The sequence below is a fragment of the Anser anser genome, assembly GCF_964211835.1.
Source record: "Anser anser genome assembly, chromosome: 16".
Taxonomy (NCBI): Eukaryota; Metazoa; Chordata; class Aves; order Anseriformes; family Anatidae; genus Anser; species Anser anser.
In genome coordinates this window covers 12,467,987-12,488,338 of record NC_139737.1, presented here as the reverse complement: position 1 = coordinate 12,488,338, position 20,352 = coordinate 12,467,987, and the positions used below count along the sequence as shown (strand labels likewise).

General features: G+C 40.9%; 1 protein-coding gene across 29 annotated transcripts in view; it reads right to left on the bottom strand.

Moving 5' to 3' along the window:
- Positions 1-20,352, bottom strand: part of PTPRT (protein tyrosine phosphatase receptor type T) — a 572,020-nt gene that overhangs the window by 112,293 nt on the left and 439,375 nt on the right. For all 29 annotated transcript variants that reach the window (XM_083801726.1, XM_083801725.1, XM_083801723.1 and 26 more), the window contains 2 exons: positions 9,477-9,678; positions 6,040-6,142 (listed from right to left, as the gene is read on the bottom strand). In XM_083801726.1, the coding sequence (XP_083657852.1) occupies positions 6,040-6,142; positions 9,477-9,678 (305 nt within the window). The remainder of the gene's footprint in view (positions 1-6,039; positions 6,143-9,476; positions 9,679-20,352) is intronic.

The following is a 20,352-nucleotide window of genomic DNA, read 5'->3' as shown; positions in this document are numbered from 1 at the left end:
ATGCTATTAATGAAAGAGCAGACCTGGTTTACCTTTAAGAGGAAAGAAACTGCTCATTTACCTTCAAACTATTGCCTAAATTAAAGAGAGAACGCTATGTGGGAGAAGCCCAGCTTGAATGATTTCAGAACAATGTCCCTGAGGTATATTATGGGAGATGTTAATTAATACAGATAATTAGTCTTATAATATCAGAAGCCTAGATTGATAATCTCATTCCTCATTAGATACTACAAAATTAAAAGATCTGATGCGATGACTGTTTGCCCTGTGTTCAATCAACCACGCCATGTGATGCATACATTTGAATATGAGTTTAGAAAAAGCAGGCCAGGACTTTTATTTCCTAGGTATTTATAACATGCCTATCAATGCAACTGAACTTTCAGAATTACCAAGGGCATGATAATTTGTTATGCTCCCCACAGCTTTCAACATTAGAACCTTTTTTATTGTTTCGCTGATCCTTGACTCCAGTCTTTATTTTCAAGCAAAAGGTATTCTGCGTGGGAGTTTTAAGAACAAGAAATTGCCACCCTTTCCTGGCATTAATGAATTAATTATCAACATAAATGCCTGAGGCAAACTCGTGCAATAACACTAAGAAGCAGCAAAGCAACAAGCTGAAAAGCATCGCTCCCCATGTAGCTACTGAGATATAAACACCAAAGCCCCTATCTGCAAATCAAACAAAAACTCAGCAAATTTTATAAGTTTATAGCTTCTTGTTTGTAGATCCCATTCCTCTTTCACCACAAAATCAAGGTCACGAGGCTTGCAAACCACTCCTTCGTAGGCATGGAAAGAACTAGTATGCTTTAAAAACAAAATCAAGGTGCCAGTGAGAGGGATATAGGAAAGAGAAACTCAGCCTGAATAGATGATGGCTGAAACCACAAGAAGAGAAGAAATTATCTGGAGATTAAAGTTACAGCCTATAAATTCAGAGATTCAAAATTTCTACTTTGTTGCAGACTGAAATGGAAGGCAAATTTTATCCAAAGCCTCAGTTCTCCAACATAGGATGGAAGCAATGCCACTGCCCTGCATCACAGGAAGTTTTCATTTGTTACTATGTGTAGGTATAACATAAATACACACATACCTCACAAATCGTTTACTTGGAAAATAGCTTGAGCAGAAAAATAGAAAAAAAAACCACACTTCTTAAGAAGTGTGTTCTTAGGTGTTGTGTTGAATAGCAACACAACTGTATTCTCTTGATCCATTTAGCAACACATAGACCAAAAATATTTCCTTTATTTCATGCTTGGGAGACCAAAAACCAGGTAATACTCAAGAATAACATGGGGCTTGGTTAATATAAATTGCCTCCTACCAGCTGACTGTTGATATGAAAATACTTGTTTCACCTTTGTTCAGTGCTTCTAAATATACTCCAAATATTTAAAGTCTCCTTCTCCTATTTAATTTCCTTATTGCTTTTAAGATGTACATGAACACAACAAACCACCCATCCTCACCAAAGTGATTATGTGTATCCAACTATTGCACATATGCATCATAAATGACTCTGACCTGAATATGTTTGTCCAGAATCACTTATACCAACTCCGTACACAGCATCTACATATAGGCACACACATGTATGTACGCATGAGGTTATGTGCAAAGTTTGAATACCAATGTTCCAAAAATACTCCTCTTTAGCCCAGTACAGGTTCAGGTGTCTAAAAGACCATCAGGTACCTGCATGCTGACAGACATGCAAAAGAAAAATCACAGATTGTATACCGATACACCTTGGACAACTGCAGCAAGATAGAGATCAAATCCATCTTTTTCCAGCAAAGAAGTTCTTCACGTTCTGAAACCCCAAAATATAATTGCATACTCTTCTCTAACATCGTTCTACAGTGCCCTGCAGCACCAATACATAGAACAGCATGCCAACAGTGCAATCACACTTAAGGTGAGCATTTATTTAAACTTTGAAATCCTTAAAACATGCTCTGGAAATTTGATTTCCTCCATAACAGTAATATAGGTAGACTGATACAACCAACAGTATGCTAATAAACCAGATGGACTTTCAAATATCCAACACACAGCAAACATCCCGGTAGACTTGTCATGGAGATAAAATCCTTCACAGCAGTATTTTCAAGCAGTGAATGAGATATAAATTCTCAAACAGAGGTCTGAAGATGTCATATGTGAATAATCTATGAAGGACTGACTCAGCCCTCCTGACAATAACAGATTCAGAGGCAGAATTATCCTCCAAATCTCACTGGAGTTTTTTTCAGAAAAGAGTCGAGGACTAAGAATTGGGAACACTTGCATTCTTCTTTCCTCTTCTGAATCTATTATAGATGAATGTCAGTCTTCAGCAATCAATCACAACACCATTCATGGGCTTTAGATTGATAATAAGAACACCTAAAAGTTATTTTTAAAGGGCAATATGGAGTCAAGCTCTGCAGCTTCTATCATAGAAAATAAAGGCAAGGATGAAGTGCCCAGACCACAAGGGAGAGTATTTATGGCTTGCTGATACTTCACTTTTTTTTTTGGCAATAGGACAGAATATATAAAAGAATATCTAAATTTACATTATTCCTATTAGTTCATACGAAAGCATCTTGATTGTTATCTATAGATTGTTAACAATGTCAAGTTCATGACCATTAGTTTTATAAACAACCTCATTTAAGTTATTTATCCTGAGCACTGGGAAACATCAGAAATGTCTTAATGTTGAAAGTGACTTTGGATTCGGTGTACCTGCATTTCAAATGAGCGGAAGTACAATGAATCTTATTTGAAATATTCTACAATATTACTCTAAAAATGATCTTGCAATCCACACTCCATCTGTATGCTGTTCATGCTACAGCAGAATGAAATTACACAAGACAAAGGCACAGAACTATCTTATGTATGGATACTAGCTCACAATCGCATCACTGTGCATACTCTAACTCATCCTCCCTAGCATCTAAGAGGAAATATTAAAAATAATTACTGTGTACTGAGGTTTTCTCATTTACACAGTTTGGAAGGATTATATTGAAAACCTGGGAGATGCAGAGCAGAAACTGGCTCCCTGGAGAACTGTCGGGACAATGAGATGAGGGGCCTACCTCTTCGGGCACAGTGAAAGACCTGAAGATCCAAGGTTTTATGTGATAGTGTGAGGAAAATCTATTTCAGCCTATTTTAAGCAGTATTTCAGAAACATGCCAGGCAGGCTGGGTGGTCAGTGTGCAAACCAGAAAGGATTTAGGAAAGCACAGCCATGTCTACAAGGGGGGCCAGGAGCACAGAGATCCTACTGGCACGCTGCATCCTGTGGCCTCCCCTCCACCTGCCACTGTGCAGCCTTGATGCTTAGCACCAGGACCGCCTACAGACATTTGTCTCGACTCTGATCCTGTATTTTCACAAAGGCCCTGGGTAACTCAACGGATGATGGCATCAGACTAAAAGGGGCTGGAAGTCCTTTGGGTTTGCATCAGAATTTAAAAGCATTTTGAAAATCAATTTGACGATATTTAGTGGAAGTGAATAAAAATATTATACTTGTGAAGGAGAAATAAACATAAAACAGAGAACAACTAACCAAACAACAACAAAGGGGATATCGTAGAATCATAGAATCATTAAGGTTGGAAAAGACCTCCAAGATCATCTGGTCCAACCATCACCCTACCACCCATGTCACCCACTAAACCATGCCCCTAAGCACCACGTCCAACCTTCCCTTGAACATCCCCGGGGATGGTGACTATCCTCAACACCCCCTTTAGACCACTGGTCACACAAGACAATATATTGGCTCTCAGCTTGAATATGAAAAACAAAGATGGGGCCGGGGGAGGAACACCTCATTCTTGTGTGTTAAGAGTGTCACAAACAGTTCACAAGACAAGGTTCTTATAATCTGCTGGATGCTGTGGAAGCCCCTGAGGCAGTGCTACCTGCTTTTGGATGTTATATTACAAGAGGATTTACACAAATTGGAGAGTGTGCAGAACAAACTGAAAGAAAAGGGAAGAGGTACGGAAAATATGATACGAGGTTGTTTATAATAATATTGCTGAGATTAGACTAAAACCAGACTATTTGTTTATACAGTGAAAGGTATTCACATATTGTGAAGCTGTCATATCTAATAAAACGTTTAACATCTCCACAGGCCGCCTCCCCCTGCCACACACAGTTCCATTCTGTTTTTTATACACACATCTAAGTCAATGAAATGGGCTCATTTTGGGAAATAATCTTATCATTTAGACATGGCATGTAAATATTACACTCTGCAAATGTGTGTATAATAGACTACAATACAATTAAAGAAACCAGACTGAAAAATTATAAAAATCTTTACAGTTTTTTGTTTGTTCTTTATAGTATACACATTTGCCGGAAAAGACATTATTCAGTGAATGAGGTTAAAGTATGGTAAATTGACTTCGAGAAAAATCACATGAGTTTTCAATAAAAAGACAAAATAGCAACACTCTTAAGACAGCAGGTGGTACAACGAGATACAGGAATGTTCCCCCATATAAAGAAATAAAACAAAACAGAGCTGTGTGATTTTGCTGCTATTTTCCAGCAGAACAACATCCCTAAAGGACTCGGAAAATAGGCTCCTAAATTCGCTCATATGGAGTACCAGAGATTAAAAGGGAAACATTAAAGCCCATCCCTCAGAAAAACTAGAAAGGGGGTGGTGCTAAGTTTAAAAAAAAAAAACACACATTTTTTGCTTTAAAGTATCGCTGCAATTTGGAGGAAAGCTGTGACGTACGTTGGACAACTAATTGATATAGGATTATTAAATCAAATAGGTTTACATGTGAGTAATCTGCTCTTGAATATTTTGTGGGACATCCTTTAAATAGCACAAAGAACCTAGCAAAGCCAAGTCATTTTTGAGAGAAGGGACTATGTGTTTTTAAAATATCATCCAGAGCAGAAATTTCAGAAATGTCTTGTGTAAACCTGAGGTAAATCCTGAAAAGCCTACAGGAAGGTAATGGCTGCTGAACACATCTGCAAAGCAGCCCAGATCTTCCTAGGTAAACTAGGCAACTATTTTTATTGTAAGTGGTTATAATTCATACACTCAGCTGAAGAGAATGGCAGGATGAACGACTGCCTGGCATTTCTGCCAGACAGGTAAAGCAGCCATCAGTGCTGGCTCAGAAGGGGAGTTCGTTCTGTGCTCATACTTTTCACCATGTATAAATTTACCAAGGCAAAAGATGGCAGTGAAGTACAGGCTTCTAAGTCACGTTTCCACATTCAGGGAGTGATCTGCAATGAAGTGCCCCATTTCAGCATTGGACATCTTAGTAGTAAGAATGTGATCCAGCTCAGGATTAATCAGAAATGTTTGCTACAAGGTCATTCTGTTCCACAAGTTTCATCTGTACAGCTTCCTGCCCCCCTAAATCCTCCACTCTGCAAATGGAAACTGTGCTCACCTCCAACTGGCAAAGTCTCACTAAATCAGTGAGATTTCTCCAGTCTCAATCACTCGCTCACTCTGCATCCAGCCTGGTGGCAACAGCTGGATTACAACATTGACATATGAAGAGTCTGGCTGGATGTAAAATTGAACAAATGCATCCGCAAACATCAAAAATATTTCAGGCATTCATCTTACAGAGCTACAAAAAAGGCCTTGTCCGTGGCAGGAACGAGGGCAGGAGATGGAGGCCTGAAGCCTCCTCCACCCTTGCAGGGCGATGCGGAATTCACACCACAGCACACAGCTCTGTGTACTGAAACTCCAGTATTGCAAAGGCATCTGAAGTGATGCTGAAAGGGTAATAACCCCATGCCATGCCATCAGCAATCCTTCTGGGAGGTTACCAGCGGGAGGCAAGTAGATTGAAGCGTTTATAAAAGGACACCGTGAAAGGCTGAATCAACAGCAGAGCTAGCCTTTTAGTAAGCGCTTGCTTTCAGCGGCTACACTACCAGACGAGAACGAAAGGCGTGAGTGAAACCTGGGGAGGAAGGAGAGGGGAGAACTGTGAAAAGGGAAGACAAAACACCTACCTGACAGGGGCTCCCCGGGACTGAGCAGGCTTCAGCATAACAGTAATGGTGGTGTCAGTCTCGTTCAAGGGGGAGTCGGTGTCGTATTCTGGCATCAATGGTGCTGCGGCAGAACAAAGAGCAATGCGTATACACCAGTTACTGCTGTTGGTAGTGATGGCAACATAATATTAACATTTCTTGGAGAGTGTTTTAACATTTCTCAAATGAAACATCAAAATGCTTTCTAAATGTTATGACCAAAATTGTCAAAACTGTTTAAAAATTTGTACACTCATTTTCTATTAAAATTAAACAGGAATCGGACACCCAAATCTTCAAGCTGGCTTTGAAAATCCTCTCATGAATTTTTAAGACTTAGCAATCCTTTGAGATGGGATCATCTCTTCAATTTTAAAGGTGAAGAAAGTAAAGCACGTGGAAGTTGGAAGACGCCACCTAGGACCAATGGATCAGTGGCAGAGCTGAGACCAGCACCCCAGGAGCCGGGCTCTTGTTCACTGTTCATGTCAATGATTAGACTTCCCACACCTTAGAGTTTTTAATACATAGGCTTGAGCTGTGTCTCCTTGATTAGCTGAGGGTACATTATAGAGCAGGAAAGCATCAAAGGAGAGGAGCATGGAATTAGCCAGGTTGTTTTAGCACTCAAATCCAAGGTATTTAACCCCCAGTGCTTTAGTGTTGTTGAACACTGAAAGCAAGAGGTGGCTGCACTGCTTCCAGTGGTATACTCGGACAGCAACCAGCCATGGCATCCGTCACTTCACCGAGTGTTCCTCATGACAAAACAGAAAACCACTGAATGGTCACACTTAGCCAAAGTCTAGCTCCTACTTCTGCTTTATTATCTTCTGCTACGGTCATTTCATAAAGGCAGGATAGGTTTCCTTAGGAAACACATTTTACTTATTCTGTTCCTTCCCCAATAGCAGACATAATTTTTACTGTGGAAGAACTGAAGAGATCATGAGATCAGAGCAGCATCATGTTTATTCCAAAGATGCAGGTTTTGTTGAAATACACTTAACTATAAAGCAAATAGAAGAATTTACACAAAGAGAGTAGTCCGCTCAGTTCAGCTGTAGCTCTCAAGGGCAAGCTGCATTGCGGGGGTCCCATATTTAATCCTCTCACAGAGATTTTCACTGTAATCCTGTTTACAATCAGGATTTTTATCTAAATGCCTGAAAAGTGTCAAGAATGGTGTTTGCTATCATCAGCTCAGCAACTGACTTCCCCATCAATAAGCTAGGAATGAGTTCAGAATGAATGCCAATTCCTTCGCAAGGATTTCTCCAAAAAAATTGCTCTGCATCAAGGGTAGTCAGTTAAAAATGATGCCTGCCACCAGCAGTCTTCCATAAAAGGTACCACCATACTTACAGTGAGAATCGTTCAGCACCTGCTCGGGGCAAAAGGGATCGTGCCACAACAATCACAGTGCCACCAACAGGTTGCAGGGCCATTTTAGACACCAGAAACAGGCTGGGCTGTACCTTTGCAGGTTCCATAATCCTACTTTAAACAGAAGCAGCAGCTTCCCTTAGCCTGGCTGCAGCACTGCACTGCTGCGACTAAATTGCTTCTGATGTTAGCTAGCTCGGATGGCTCCTTCTGGCTGCGCATGAGACCTGTTTAGTTATCTTCTACCCAAAACATTGCACCTGCTGAAGCGAATTTACAGTTTTACTGCCAGACACCACAGAGTTGAGAAGTAAGTGGAAGAAACATAGGTCTCGGCAGGACTAGCTAATGCTATCAGGTGTAATTCAGCAATTGCTCCATATTAGTCGTATAACACTGCAATACAACCTAGTATTCTTGTGTACCCAACGCAGAAGAGTTGTGTAGCACCTCAATGAAATGATACTTGGCAGTGACGTTTTTGAAAGAGCAAGCACTGCTCAACAATTTAATGCTGATTTTGTTAAGATTCCAGTCCTGCCCAAAGAGAAGTCCTCTGTAATTCTGGCATTTAGGTGTGATTAAGAAATAAAGAAATGTCCCCCCATACAAGCACATACACTCCTAGAATATAGATAGCTTTTCATTTAAAAATGATCTATTTTCAGAAAGCCTTAAAAGACCATTCTTATAAGCGAAAATAAGTCAATGCAAAAATCATTTTTCTCCTTACTTCCTTTCTGACTGCATCTTAAGTTTAATAGTAACTTCAAAATTCCATGTATAGGGCTGACCATGAGAAAATCTCATGTCAGAGACTACACTAATGCCTGCATGGAGTCTGTGCCTACCTATTGTGAACCAGATGTTTAAAGGGCAGAAAAAAAAGAGACAATAAACTGAGCTCAGTGTGCATACAGTTAATAATCATGCAGGCTCCTAACAAGATTTGAGTACTCTCTGAATAATAAAATGAAAAGAAACTGAATCAGAGAGAAAAAGAACAACCACTCCTGTGCTGTTTTAGTCCTCCGGTCACAGGTGAACAGAGGGTACACCATGCCTTCCCTCCGCAGCAGGGCTACACAAACCCTAACAGCCCATGGAGCTGTTACAACAGTTAATGCTTTACTGCAAGGGGTGAGACATGGGCTTTTGCACTAAATCTAAAGGTCTCAAACCTTGCTGATGGTCAGTGGAGAGAATGGACATATTTTACTTCCTTAAAGTTTACACTGTCACTTATTGCTAACAACTTTTTATTAACATGTTTTGAAATGGGGTTAAGGAAAACATGCAGTGCTGCATATTTCAGCATTACAAGTGTCCTGAACATCCCAAAAATTTGGTTTGGCTTCACTGAGAAAACAGATAAAAGTTAAAATTTAAAATTAAAGTTCACATATGTTTGTCCAGTGTCCCCTCTACCATCCCCTTATCAATTTTTTCTTTTGTTAGCTAGACCAAGTTTCCTTTTTCTTTTTTTCCCAGACACCCAGGAACTTTCTCTTTGCAGTGCATCATGATTTCAGTGCCTTTCACGTACCTGTCTACCTACCTCCAGCCTTCCCTCTGTTCTTAATCAGAAAAGAAAACAAAAAAAAACCACATAAAGACAGTTTACCTTCTTTATTTTGATCTCCTACCACTATTCATTCAATTACTTCATTACATCCCTTTCTGGTGCATTAAGATAAAAGTCACATTTTTGAAGGAGCTTCTCTAACTAAGCATATAATTCTAATACTCTGTTGTAGCAGCAGTTCTTCTGAAGAACTAATCAAGGTACTCACTTCCAATGCTCCTAACACATCCACAAATTAACCACTGCATTTGTAATCTGAACAAACGCAAATACAAACACATACAGATTGCGGTCCCCTGAGAAATTTGCCTTGTGAAACTTGTGGAGGAGACACTAAGCCAAAAGCCTTTTCATTGTTTTATGCATCAGCTGTGGGTCTAGAGAACAAAGCCCTAGAAAGTTTTTGATTGTTTGTTTGTTTTTGTGGTTTTCTCCAAAGCAGTACCTGAAATCTTAGTTGCAATCCGTGTTGTGATGGGTGGCCCAAAGCCCTTGACTGTGCTGGCTTTGATGGTGAATGAATACGTAGTCCCTGGGTATAATCCTACAAAGAGGTGATGTGTTTCATTCCTTAGCTTGAAGACTTTCCCTCTTTGGCTGGACAGGTCAGCACTGGGATCCAGAGACCCAACGGCCTTGTATGTAATCTGCAAATAAAGAACAAGGAAAGTAAGGTGATAAGGGGCCTTCTGCACCTGGCCTTCCTCTGCTTTCCCCTACTTTGCTCCCTCTTGAAATTCAGGATTGAAAATGAAAGGGCAGATATTATTTCAGTATCCCCAGCGAACAATTCTGTGTTTGGATACTGGCAAGCAAACATGACAATTTTTCCAAGGCTTTACTTAGGAAGAAACTAATTTCTTCTCTCCGCTAAAACCTCAGCATGTGCTGATTTACAACAAAAGATGCAAAGAATTGCTTTTTGTTCCAAAATTCAGAACTTGTGCAGCTGAAGCAGCACGCACAGCACGACCTGCACAATTTTCATGAGAATTTCCCACATGATCCCCCACCGCCCAGGAAAACTTCTGGTGCAAACTTAGATACATTTTCTATCAAGTAGTTTTTCTCCCCAAAAGCCACCTGAAAACTACAGGAGCCTTTTACTGACAACAGTTTTTTGAATTCTTTTCCTATGCTAAAGAGATTATGCCAAAATGAAATGCTGAAATTAAATGATAGGTTTACATCAAATATATATCATCAAGCATTCAGGAAAAAAACCCTCATCTTCTCTGAGCTAGTGAGACAATTCCTGCCAATTTCTTCCCCGTTTTTAGCCTCACTTTGCAAGCTTACACGTGGTACCATGCCCAGTTTTCACCTGAGAAAACAAGTCGGCGGGGTTACAGACCTGGAGAGCTCCTCAGGAATACATACACTAACACATCTTTAGAGGGATCCAAGCCGAACGCACACCTTTGAAATTCTGCTCGAGCTTCATTATGCTTACCCACGACAACCCTGTTGATATACAGACACTTGCAAGGAGAACTCATGACTTATTTACCAGCCAATTCCTTCCCCACCTTCCAAATTCAATCCAAAGGCAGCTCAATTTCAACTGAGCTCTCAATATAATATAACATGTACCACTGCTCTCCTAACCTTTCCTGATATTATGGGATCCTCGCTTATTTGTAATGAAACACTATGAATAAATCAATGTATGTTAATATACAAAGTTTTCAATTTTTTATGAAGGACTCCATGTGAATCTAATTCCCAGCTTTGCTGAAAGAGTCTTTGAAAAATTTTAAGTCACTTGTTTCATGACAGGAGGAAAATGTTGTGATTTGAGGAAAAATACATATACAATGTTTAAAAAGATGAGGCTTTAATAGTAACAGGATAACAAAAAAAAAAAAGGAATTATATTAAGCAGCTTGTAGAGGTGATTTCATTGAAAATTTGCTAATTTTTCCAGGACTTACAAGCTGTTTTTGAATTTTTATTACCTGCCTGAAATCTGAAAAGAAACCGATCTTAGCACAATGTTCATTAAAGTAAGAAAACTATTTGCAGGGAGGAGAAATCTTTACTCTCGCTCCTTGTCTTCAGGTTAGGTGAGGTCCATGCAACGCACCTCAACATAAGACAATATTTGGACAATTCCTACTGCATGAAGGCACTTCAAGGCAAGACAATCTGTGCACCACCATCAGAATCTGAATGGGGGTCAGAGCTCATAAATTAAGAGACGTGACCCAGTCAATGCCATTGCAAATTCCAGAAAGAAAAAAATGTATTTATTATATTCTGTAGGAATGAACCAATGCCATCTGTATGCTCTTGTTGAGAAACAAATGAGAGAGAAACCTCTATTCTAAAAACTTCCAGAGGAGAATGAACAAATTAAAAATTTGGGAAAAGGAAAGAGAGCCTCCTACCACTAGACCACCAAAAATCACGCTCACATGATATGCTGTTAGTTGTCTATGCAAAATTAGTGCTATTTATTTTTGAACACATTATACAAAAGGCTACAAATTTAAGTGGAAGATGAAATTGTCCTTGATCTGCATATAAATAACAGTACTCACCCCTACCTATACCAGTTCAAAAATTACAAAATGAGCCATTTTTCTTCATTAATATGTATATACGCACAAATCCTTAAAGCAAACAGATAGAAATGTTTTGGAGAGAACAGAAACAACAACCAACAACCAGGAAAGTCACTGACGTAAAAAAAAAATAAAATCTTTTTTTTGCTGCTCACTATAACATAGAAAATGAGCACAAGGGACCTTAAAAGAGCCTAAGTTCAACCCATGAAAAGTGAGGTAGGAGAAAATACTTGAGAGAGAACATGCCCAAAATTTGACATTAAAGTTTGGGTCAGTTTTCAGAAAGACCGCAAACTCAGATCAGATATATTTCCCCCCAATTTTTTTAAAACTGTAGTAAAGGCCCATTCATGGCACATCCAAACCGTGAGTCTGTTACCGCAGCAGACGCTATTCAAGTGGATACGAACCCCGTTAAACCAGGTGACGTACCGACATTGAGAGAAAGCAAACCTTGTCCCCAAAACTTACCACTTTAATACACAGAGAGCAGAAAAGCAGTAGTACAAACCTGGGGGTGTTTATGTGGGTCCTGTTTCATTCAGCCCATAAGCAGAAATATTTAAGAGACTGTTACACGACTGTGTCAGCAGATACAGCTAGTTACCTGCTTATTGCTCTTGGCAGAGTTAGTCTCAAGCTTTTCTCTGCCTTCAGGAAGAGCCCTGAACGACTGAAGTGGTGAGGAAGGGATCTGCAGCTGCTGCCGGATGGCCCCGAGCTGCGGGCCATGGTCCCACCGCTGCTGCTCACTTCCTTCGTGGCCACGTCAAGCTGACGTTCCCTGAACCTCCACCTTGCCATTTGAGAGCTGTTACGCTCCTCTATACCAATGTTTTTGCGGCTGAGGGATTCTATGGACTCCTGTAGTTGCTGAGTGCTGGTGGTTGAGCACCAAAACCATAGCTGAAATGTGAAGAAGCCCAACAAAGAGCGCACTATTTGGAAAAGGAGGCAAATTCTCTTCCAGCTCAGACACAAGAGAACCGTTTTTCCCTCCCAAGTAAGGTAGCTGCTGTTTCTTAGATATTAGCACTACCCAGCGAGGACGGCCACCTGAGAGCTCTGCTCAGCCCGGTCCTCCCCAGCCCTCCCAGTACAGCTGGTGGCTCCGGCTCCCTTGGGGCCTGCCAGCACCAGCTCCTAGAGCCCTGGCTGGCCTGGCACCCACCCGCGCTGTTCAATGCCCAGGCTCTCCATCCAGCTCTGCAACATTTCTCATAGCCAGGACAATCTCTAGGTACAGAAGTCTTGGTATTTCCTCACCAAAATACGTGAAACATGCTACAGTATTTGTCTGCATGCACGTGTCTGTCGGCAGATTGCTCCTTACAGAAAGGAAAGATGCTGTAACACACCACATACATCAGGTTTTATGTATAAATAACTCGGGGGTGGGGTGGGGAGGAGGTTGTTTGCTTGGTTGTTTTGATTATTTTTGCATACTTTACACTCAGCACCACTGCTTTTCTTAAGACCTTGATGTACCTCAGCTGGCTGATCTAACTTAAGGCAAAGCATCTCGATGGGAAACGCTCCTGCAGGGAGGGACTGCATTCTCACCCCCGTGCTCCCCTAAGGTTTTACCAGTGGAAGGAAGAAAAGAACATGCTGAACTTCCTTTCTGAGCCTGGACTGTTTGTCAGGCCAATCATATATCAGGTCTTGCATCACGACTATTTAGTAAGGATGACAAAAACACAGCTGTGAACACTCTGATCAGATTACGACCAGGAGAGACAAAGACACCAAAAGTTGCTGCTCTTCTCCTTAATCAATTTAAACTAAAAGTTCTGAAGCTAGTGCAATTTCAGGGAATCATATACAGAACATTTTTCAATATAAAACTATGGAAATTTCCAACTCTGGAGTCATTTGGAAAAGCACTGAAACATGTCTGGAGAAGAAATATGGCACTTCCTTAGAATAAGGAGGATGCTGAGAAAAGCACCTGCTCTTCTAGTTGGTATGCTGAGTATTTATCTTCATTTCTTGTTCCAAGTGTCAAACCATTTCATTACAAAATAAACAAGAGATTCTAATCTAAGAAAATGAGATGACTCAATCACTAGAAAGCAGCTGTTCTAAATTATTTTAAAATAATCTATTTTAAAGACAAGCCATGTCATATAATACTTCTGTATTCTGAAAAAAAGGAGACAATAAAATTAATTTAAACATTTAAAAACCTAGACAGAAAACAAACAAGAAGAGGCTCAAAAATAAGAATTTCACTTTGATTGAAAATATTGAAAATATTTGTTTTGATTCTGATGCAGAATAAATGCAAATACAAAGATGAGGAAATTTCTCACAAGACTGAAACTCTATGTTTTTTTAACCAGCTCCCTGGTTATCTCCTGCACAGCAGACAGCTGTCATCATCTGAAAGTCCTCTCTCTCCTCTGCAAACTGGAACGGTTGTCCTGAGTTTGCATACGTTACTTAGAATTTACATTTTGGCTCCAGGGCAACTTGATGGTCTCGTGGAAAAGTTTTAGTGGTCAACACTGCTACAGTTCTAATCACAGCAAACACCCGTCTCGGCGAAAGCACAGTGAGATCAACAAATATAGACAAATAAATTCTAAATCTTCCCGATTTGCAAGGAACTGAGCTAATGAAATGTTTCTTAAGTTGAAGCAACAGGAGCAGTAAATTTGAAGTAATCAGGAAATCACAAGTCAGATGGCACGGAAACTCAGGAAGATAAATAACAGCCACGTTGTCACGAAAGAGGAGGGATGAAACCCTGAGCCATGCATTCACCCAGTCCCTGGTCAGTCCAGCGTTCATCCAAACTGTGCAAAATTTGGCAATGCAAGTCCAAATCTTCATGAGTAAAACGTAAAACAGGTCAACAGTACAAGTTCAAGCCTACTGGAAATTACCAGAAAGGGGTTTGTATATTTAATTTCTAAGTGTTCAGTGACATACATCTGCTGTGATAGACTGTGGAAAATAAACCAAGAACAGATCAGCATCAGAAATGGGACGGTCAGTGAGTTCACTCCTTGTTATTTAAGCAGACATCCAACATATGCCAGTGCACTCAGTCCCCACTAACCAGAACTACCCTCTCTTACTCCATCCTCCCCTCTGTTTTATATACATTTAAAAACTCAGAATATTAACCCCTTAAATCACTGTCCAAATGCTACATTAACAACCACAATGATGAAGCTATAATATTGAGCAGAAGTACAGCTCTCCTCTCCTTCACAGAGCCTAATTTAACACAATTTGCTAGGGAAATGTGAACACTTTACCAACTGTCATCATCTATAAGTGTAAAACTTCTATTACAATACATGACTTCTAAAACTTTCATGGTGGAGGGAAAGACCACAGCAGAGATATTAACTAAATTAGGAAGCACAAGGCCATTTTCCACTGCAATTCTTTCTTCAGAAGAAAGCATGTAATAAAAGAGACTAACAAAAAACATATATCCTTAACTTGCTTGATCTTCCCATACATCTCAGATGTATGGGCAACTGCGTGTCCGCACAAGCAAAAGGATATTGTAACAGTGAATGTATTACTATATGGGTTCATCAGGCATATCATATAAAAACATTAATAACAGTAAGCATAGCTGAAAATTGGATGCTAAAAAAAATCCCTGTAGAAAAAAGGGTATATATATTATTAAGAATGTGGTAATTAAACAGTGAAACAGACCATCAAGGGATGTGATCAATTACCCTTCAGGTTTAGACATTCCTTTGGAAGGATATATTATGGCATAATCTTGAGGACCTAAGCTTAATACAACAAAGAACCGTGATAAAGAAGTCATCACTTTGCTCTAACAGTCCTTCTTGCTCTCCTCTACAGTGCACTAAAATCCCTTGGGAATCCTGGGTGGCTGCTCAGATGCTCTTCAATACTCAAATAAGTAAAGAAGAAAATATTCTGCTCAAATCACGGTTGATGTATCCATTTAGTCTTCCTGTACATTTGGTACATTCAAGTAAGCTTTCACGCTGATGAATAACCGAGTTGTCAGGATTTCATGTGTGCATAACCTTAAAACTGAGGGCAGCGAACTCTAATGTTTCTGGATTGAGAGCTTGCCAGTCAAGGCAAAAAATGTGCTCAGATGTTTCTTTCCACTGCAATTGATACCACTATACACAGCACTTTGTCTTACATCTTTTGTCATATAGAATTAATCAACCGTGGTGAGCAAAACTCGGTCTCTACAACCATCTTCACCATCAAACATCAGAACCTTGAGCTTCCCCTCTTGACTTCAGCAATTGCAGCCTGTTGGAATGCAAATGGTAAGTACGGCTGTTAAATCAAACACTACTTTGTAGATACATTATGCAACTTCATATCTATTTTCCATTTTAGTGACAGCCTGCATAGCAGTTTGGGGAAGGCATCTGAAACCTATAAATCCATTGCATTATCCCCAGTGTTCCCATTGACGTTTCATATCCCTGTCTCTGTAAAACACCCTGTTCTGCCTCTCCATTCTCCCTCGTACAACACACAATCCCTAACTTCAGGGGGTACTTTAGAGCTGACAGCTAGCAGCATTTTTTTTTCTTTTTTTTTCCCAGTTACTAATGCTCCGAGACCGAAACCTTTCCTTGCTATGGACAAGAGGGGAGCCAGAGCTTGGGATGTCACCAAACTGCCATATGCATACCCCCACCAAGCTCTGGGTCTGCAGGGACACCCTGACTTGTGTCTTACACTTTACTAAGCCAAAAGAAAACAATGCTTTTCCCGAATTACTGATGGGTTTTGAACTCCTGTCTTGTGGGGATGTTTTAATTCATTGGTTCTTATCCCATTTGCTGTCTGGCTGAACAGCCCACGAGCTGGGAGCTGCATCCCACACTGGGGCTCGCCTCCGCTACCCTGCAGAAATCGGACACTGCCAGCACTCCCCAGCTCTGGCAGTCCTGTTTTAGCTGATGGAAAAGGCCGATAGCAAAATCACTGAAATAAGAAAATAAAGCTGCTGGCATCCCAGAAAAGTAAAAATTGGAGATCAGCCACAGCTGACCTTTTCTGAAAGGTGCCCCTCTTTTGAAAATTGTTGAACTAGAGAGATGTTGCTACTTCCCGGTGCATAATCCTTCCTTGCATTGGAATGGCATCTATTTACCCAGAAGACAACTAGGCAGACTTCGTGGTGTAGGTTTGACTTAGCGGTGTTTAAATCTCACCTGGTGCAGCTTTAGAGAGGCTCAACGTGCAGCTGCCTGGGGCCCATCACCAAAGCACCGACCCCAAAGCAGGGCAGCTCCTCTCCCAGGGCTGTGCTCCCACCTGCCTGACACCCGCAGGCTGCACACAGAGCGACCCCCCCAGCACCTTTCCATGCCACTTGCTTCAGTTTCAGAACAGCACTGGCACAAAACTTCACAAGCAGATGAGAAGGAAGTTTGTCACGGGCAAAGCCTGATTTTCTGGGGCTAGAAATCTTTATGCAAGCCATAAGGGTGCAGAGATAAGGGAGTGGGATATCAGCACACAAAGTTGGCTGTGCGTCACCGGCCTTGGCGTTGCAGATGGAGGGGAGGGGGAACCAACTGAAAAGCTCCATGATTGAAAGCACCTTGGGAAACAATAGGCAATTTAGTTTTTAATCTTGCTTTACATATTCCACTCCATGCTCTAATAAAGCCTGCAAGCAAACTTCATTTTTCCCCTGTTTCCCAAAAATAAACACAAATAAACTGACGCACTAAAGTCTGACAGAAATATCCTTGAACTCGAAGTTATCAAAACATTTCCTTCATTTCCCAAGCCACTGCCTGAGGGAAGCAGTGTTCCCCAAGCCAGGTGTTAAGAAGTCATGTGCGTTACAAGTTAACTGTGCAAATGACTTTATTTTATTGCAGAAGGAAACCAGCTCGAGTTCATGGTGTCTCCTGGAAACGTTCTCTTCAAGTTCAGCATGGCCAGAGGGGGCACCAGGTGAAGCTGTTGTACTGAGCAGCTCACTTACTACCATTTCAGGGATCGCTGACCTCAGAAAGACCAGAAATTTTGCAAGGCTCTTCCTCAGTTCATGCTACACCTAGATTACTCCCCCATAGATAACCCAAGTTCCTGAAGTATGCCTTTTTGAACCTGAGTGTGCAGTACTCGTAAAATAGCTAGTATCAAAAACAGCTTCAGATTTCAACACAAATGAGCAAGAAATATCCAGTCCCAAACGCAGATTCTCCTCCTGCCTTCTAGCTGTACCTGAAAACAAGATGGGTAGCAAGATGCTCCTAAAATTATACACATCCCTTACACAGGTCAGCCCCACAGCACCACTGAGCTGGATCTGCTTCTCCCTGGTCACTGCATGCCAGACCAAGCTACGATGATTTAATTGCCCTGCCCTCTTCAGTGACATCTTATAGGATCAAAGCTTAAGCTGAGTGAAATAATTAATATTGCCAAATTCAAACCTGCCAGTCCAACACCATCACCCAGCCTGAAATTTAGTTAAGACTGAAAATCAGCTCTTTGCTTCTCCACAGTTTCTTGCTCAGGGGCATCTTGAGAACCACCCTGCCATGGCACACCACCACAGCATGGCCAACAACCAAGCATTTTAAGAAGCTGATGCAATACAGGGAGCAAATTACAAAACAGTGTCACTGTCCACTGTCAGCTTAACCCACCAGCAAAGAGCAGTTACAGGTGCATGGGACAGAACCCAAACTTTTGATACACTGATTTTTCCGCAAATTACTTACCTTCTGTTACTAATTTTATACTTAAGTCTTGGCAAAACTGCAGTTTCAGTAGACAATTAAAGATATTTTCTTTTGCTATCTAAAGGTGGAAAAACAATCGTTCCTTTGTAGAATTGTAAAGAGAATATTCTTCCTGATACAGATTCTGCTCGAGGTTCCCAGTGACACGAAAACCCGCGCGCTCCCCACTCCTGTTTACAGCCTCGCTGCCTGATAACCCTTGCCACTTACATTTCCAAGGCTGATATCAAGCAGAGTGCAAATCATAAACAAGCAGGGCTCTGGATGTGGGCTACACGTTTGATTTAAAGTTCAAAGCTGAGAGCGTCAAAGGTAGGGGCCTCAGCCCTGCACTTTTCATTCAAAGCATGCAAACATTTTATCTAGCTCAACTCTCCATCCTCACATTGCAGTGTGAGCATCTTTCATGGCCAAGTAAGAGAGAAGACATGAAGAACACAAGGAACCCTTTCTTTTCCACATGTAGTAGCAGAGGTGTTTGTTTCCCCAAAGGGAACACGAGAGGGCCATGATCCCTACACCGGCGTGCCACCCAGCGATGCTGCAGAACATCCTTGCTTCACAGGTTAGGAACAGCAAGAAGCAGTAAAACCTCAATTCATTTCATAAAACAAACTAAAGCAGGCACCTTTTCCATCAGCTAACTGGAACAGGTTATCACAAAGAAGGCAGGGAGAAAAAGGTGCCAGTTGAGCTAACTCAAATAACGTGCATACCTCCAGCTCCTACAAAGTCACCAAGCCCGCAGCAGTCAGAACACGACCCCCGCGGCAAAGCAGCGCAGACTGGTCAGATCATGGCCTCAACCCACACGGGGCCACGGGGGAAGTCTTGCAAATGTCTTGATATTCATAACGAACAAAAATGTAAGAAGCCTGATTATACACCTGAATACATACCAGCAACATCTCATCAGCTGACAATATTTTACACAGTACACAAACTAGAAGCACCTAACCGAACATTCTGGGCTCAGCAAACCACTCAGGCATAAATTTGGCTTCCTGTACTGCTAAAGCAATGTAAGTACATGACTACATGCTCATCTCAAAAGGAAAGGACAAGTGAATCAAACTCAAAGATGCGTTCTTAGGGTAAGAAACATCAGCCTATGAAAACTTGTACCAAAAAAAAAAAAATTAATTAAAAATTTACCCTAAAAAAAAGGAAACGGACAGCACCAATGATCAGAACTCACTTTTAAATCAGTTCTGACCAGGACCCCTGTAATTCCTTTTTCACACAGGCACCTGTAAAGCAAACTTCATTTTTATATGTTGATTGTCTGGTGCTTCTCTTTTTGCCTGGATCCTTCAATTTTCAGATTTAGAGCAGAACTGAAAACACCGGCATCTCAAACACCAAATACATGTGAATAAAAGGTGTAAGGGCTGTCATGCTTTGCTACTCCTCCTCAAATAATCTGCTTGTCTGTACCTAGCCATATTCTTCATACACTATTAGCTTTCTAAGATGAGTTTTCCATAGCATGCCAGAATACATTAAAAGGGATGGTAAGACTTTTTTTTTTTTTTTTTGGCATTGTCTGTTAATAACAAAGACCCTGGATTACAGTTTTGCAGTTTATACAGATCTCTCTTAAGACATGCCATCCATCTGTCCCAGGTTTGGATTTTCCTCATCGGAAAGATGAAAAAGCTGTTGTGCACAGTAAGTGAAGGCTAGAAATAGGCTGTGCAATTTCCAAGCCCATTTTTCTATTTTTTAAATTGTTACCTCCACACTTCCTGTCTAGCATAATTCCCCAAAATATAGGTTGGCCAGTTACAAAGATTCTGAAAACTGCTACGAGTCAATCCATTAAAATTCAGCCACGTGAAGCTGAAGGGAAGACAGCCTGGCTCGCCCATAAATGCATACCTGCCATAAATAAGAGGGACAGAACTTATTGCTGAAGCCAATGTAAAAATCCTTGTTTTAATGTTCTAGCTAATAGCAAATAAATCCACCTGAACCGCTTCAGCCAGCAAAAAAGCCAAGTTGATTTTTG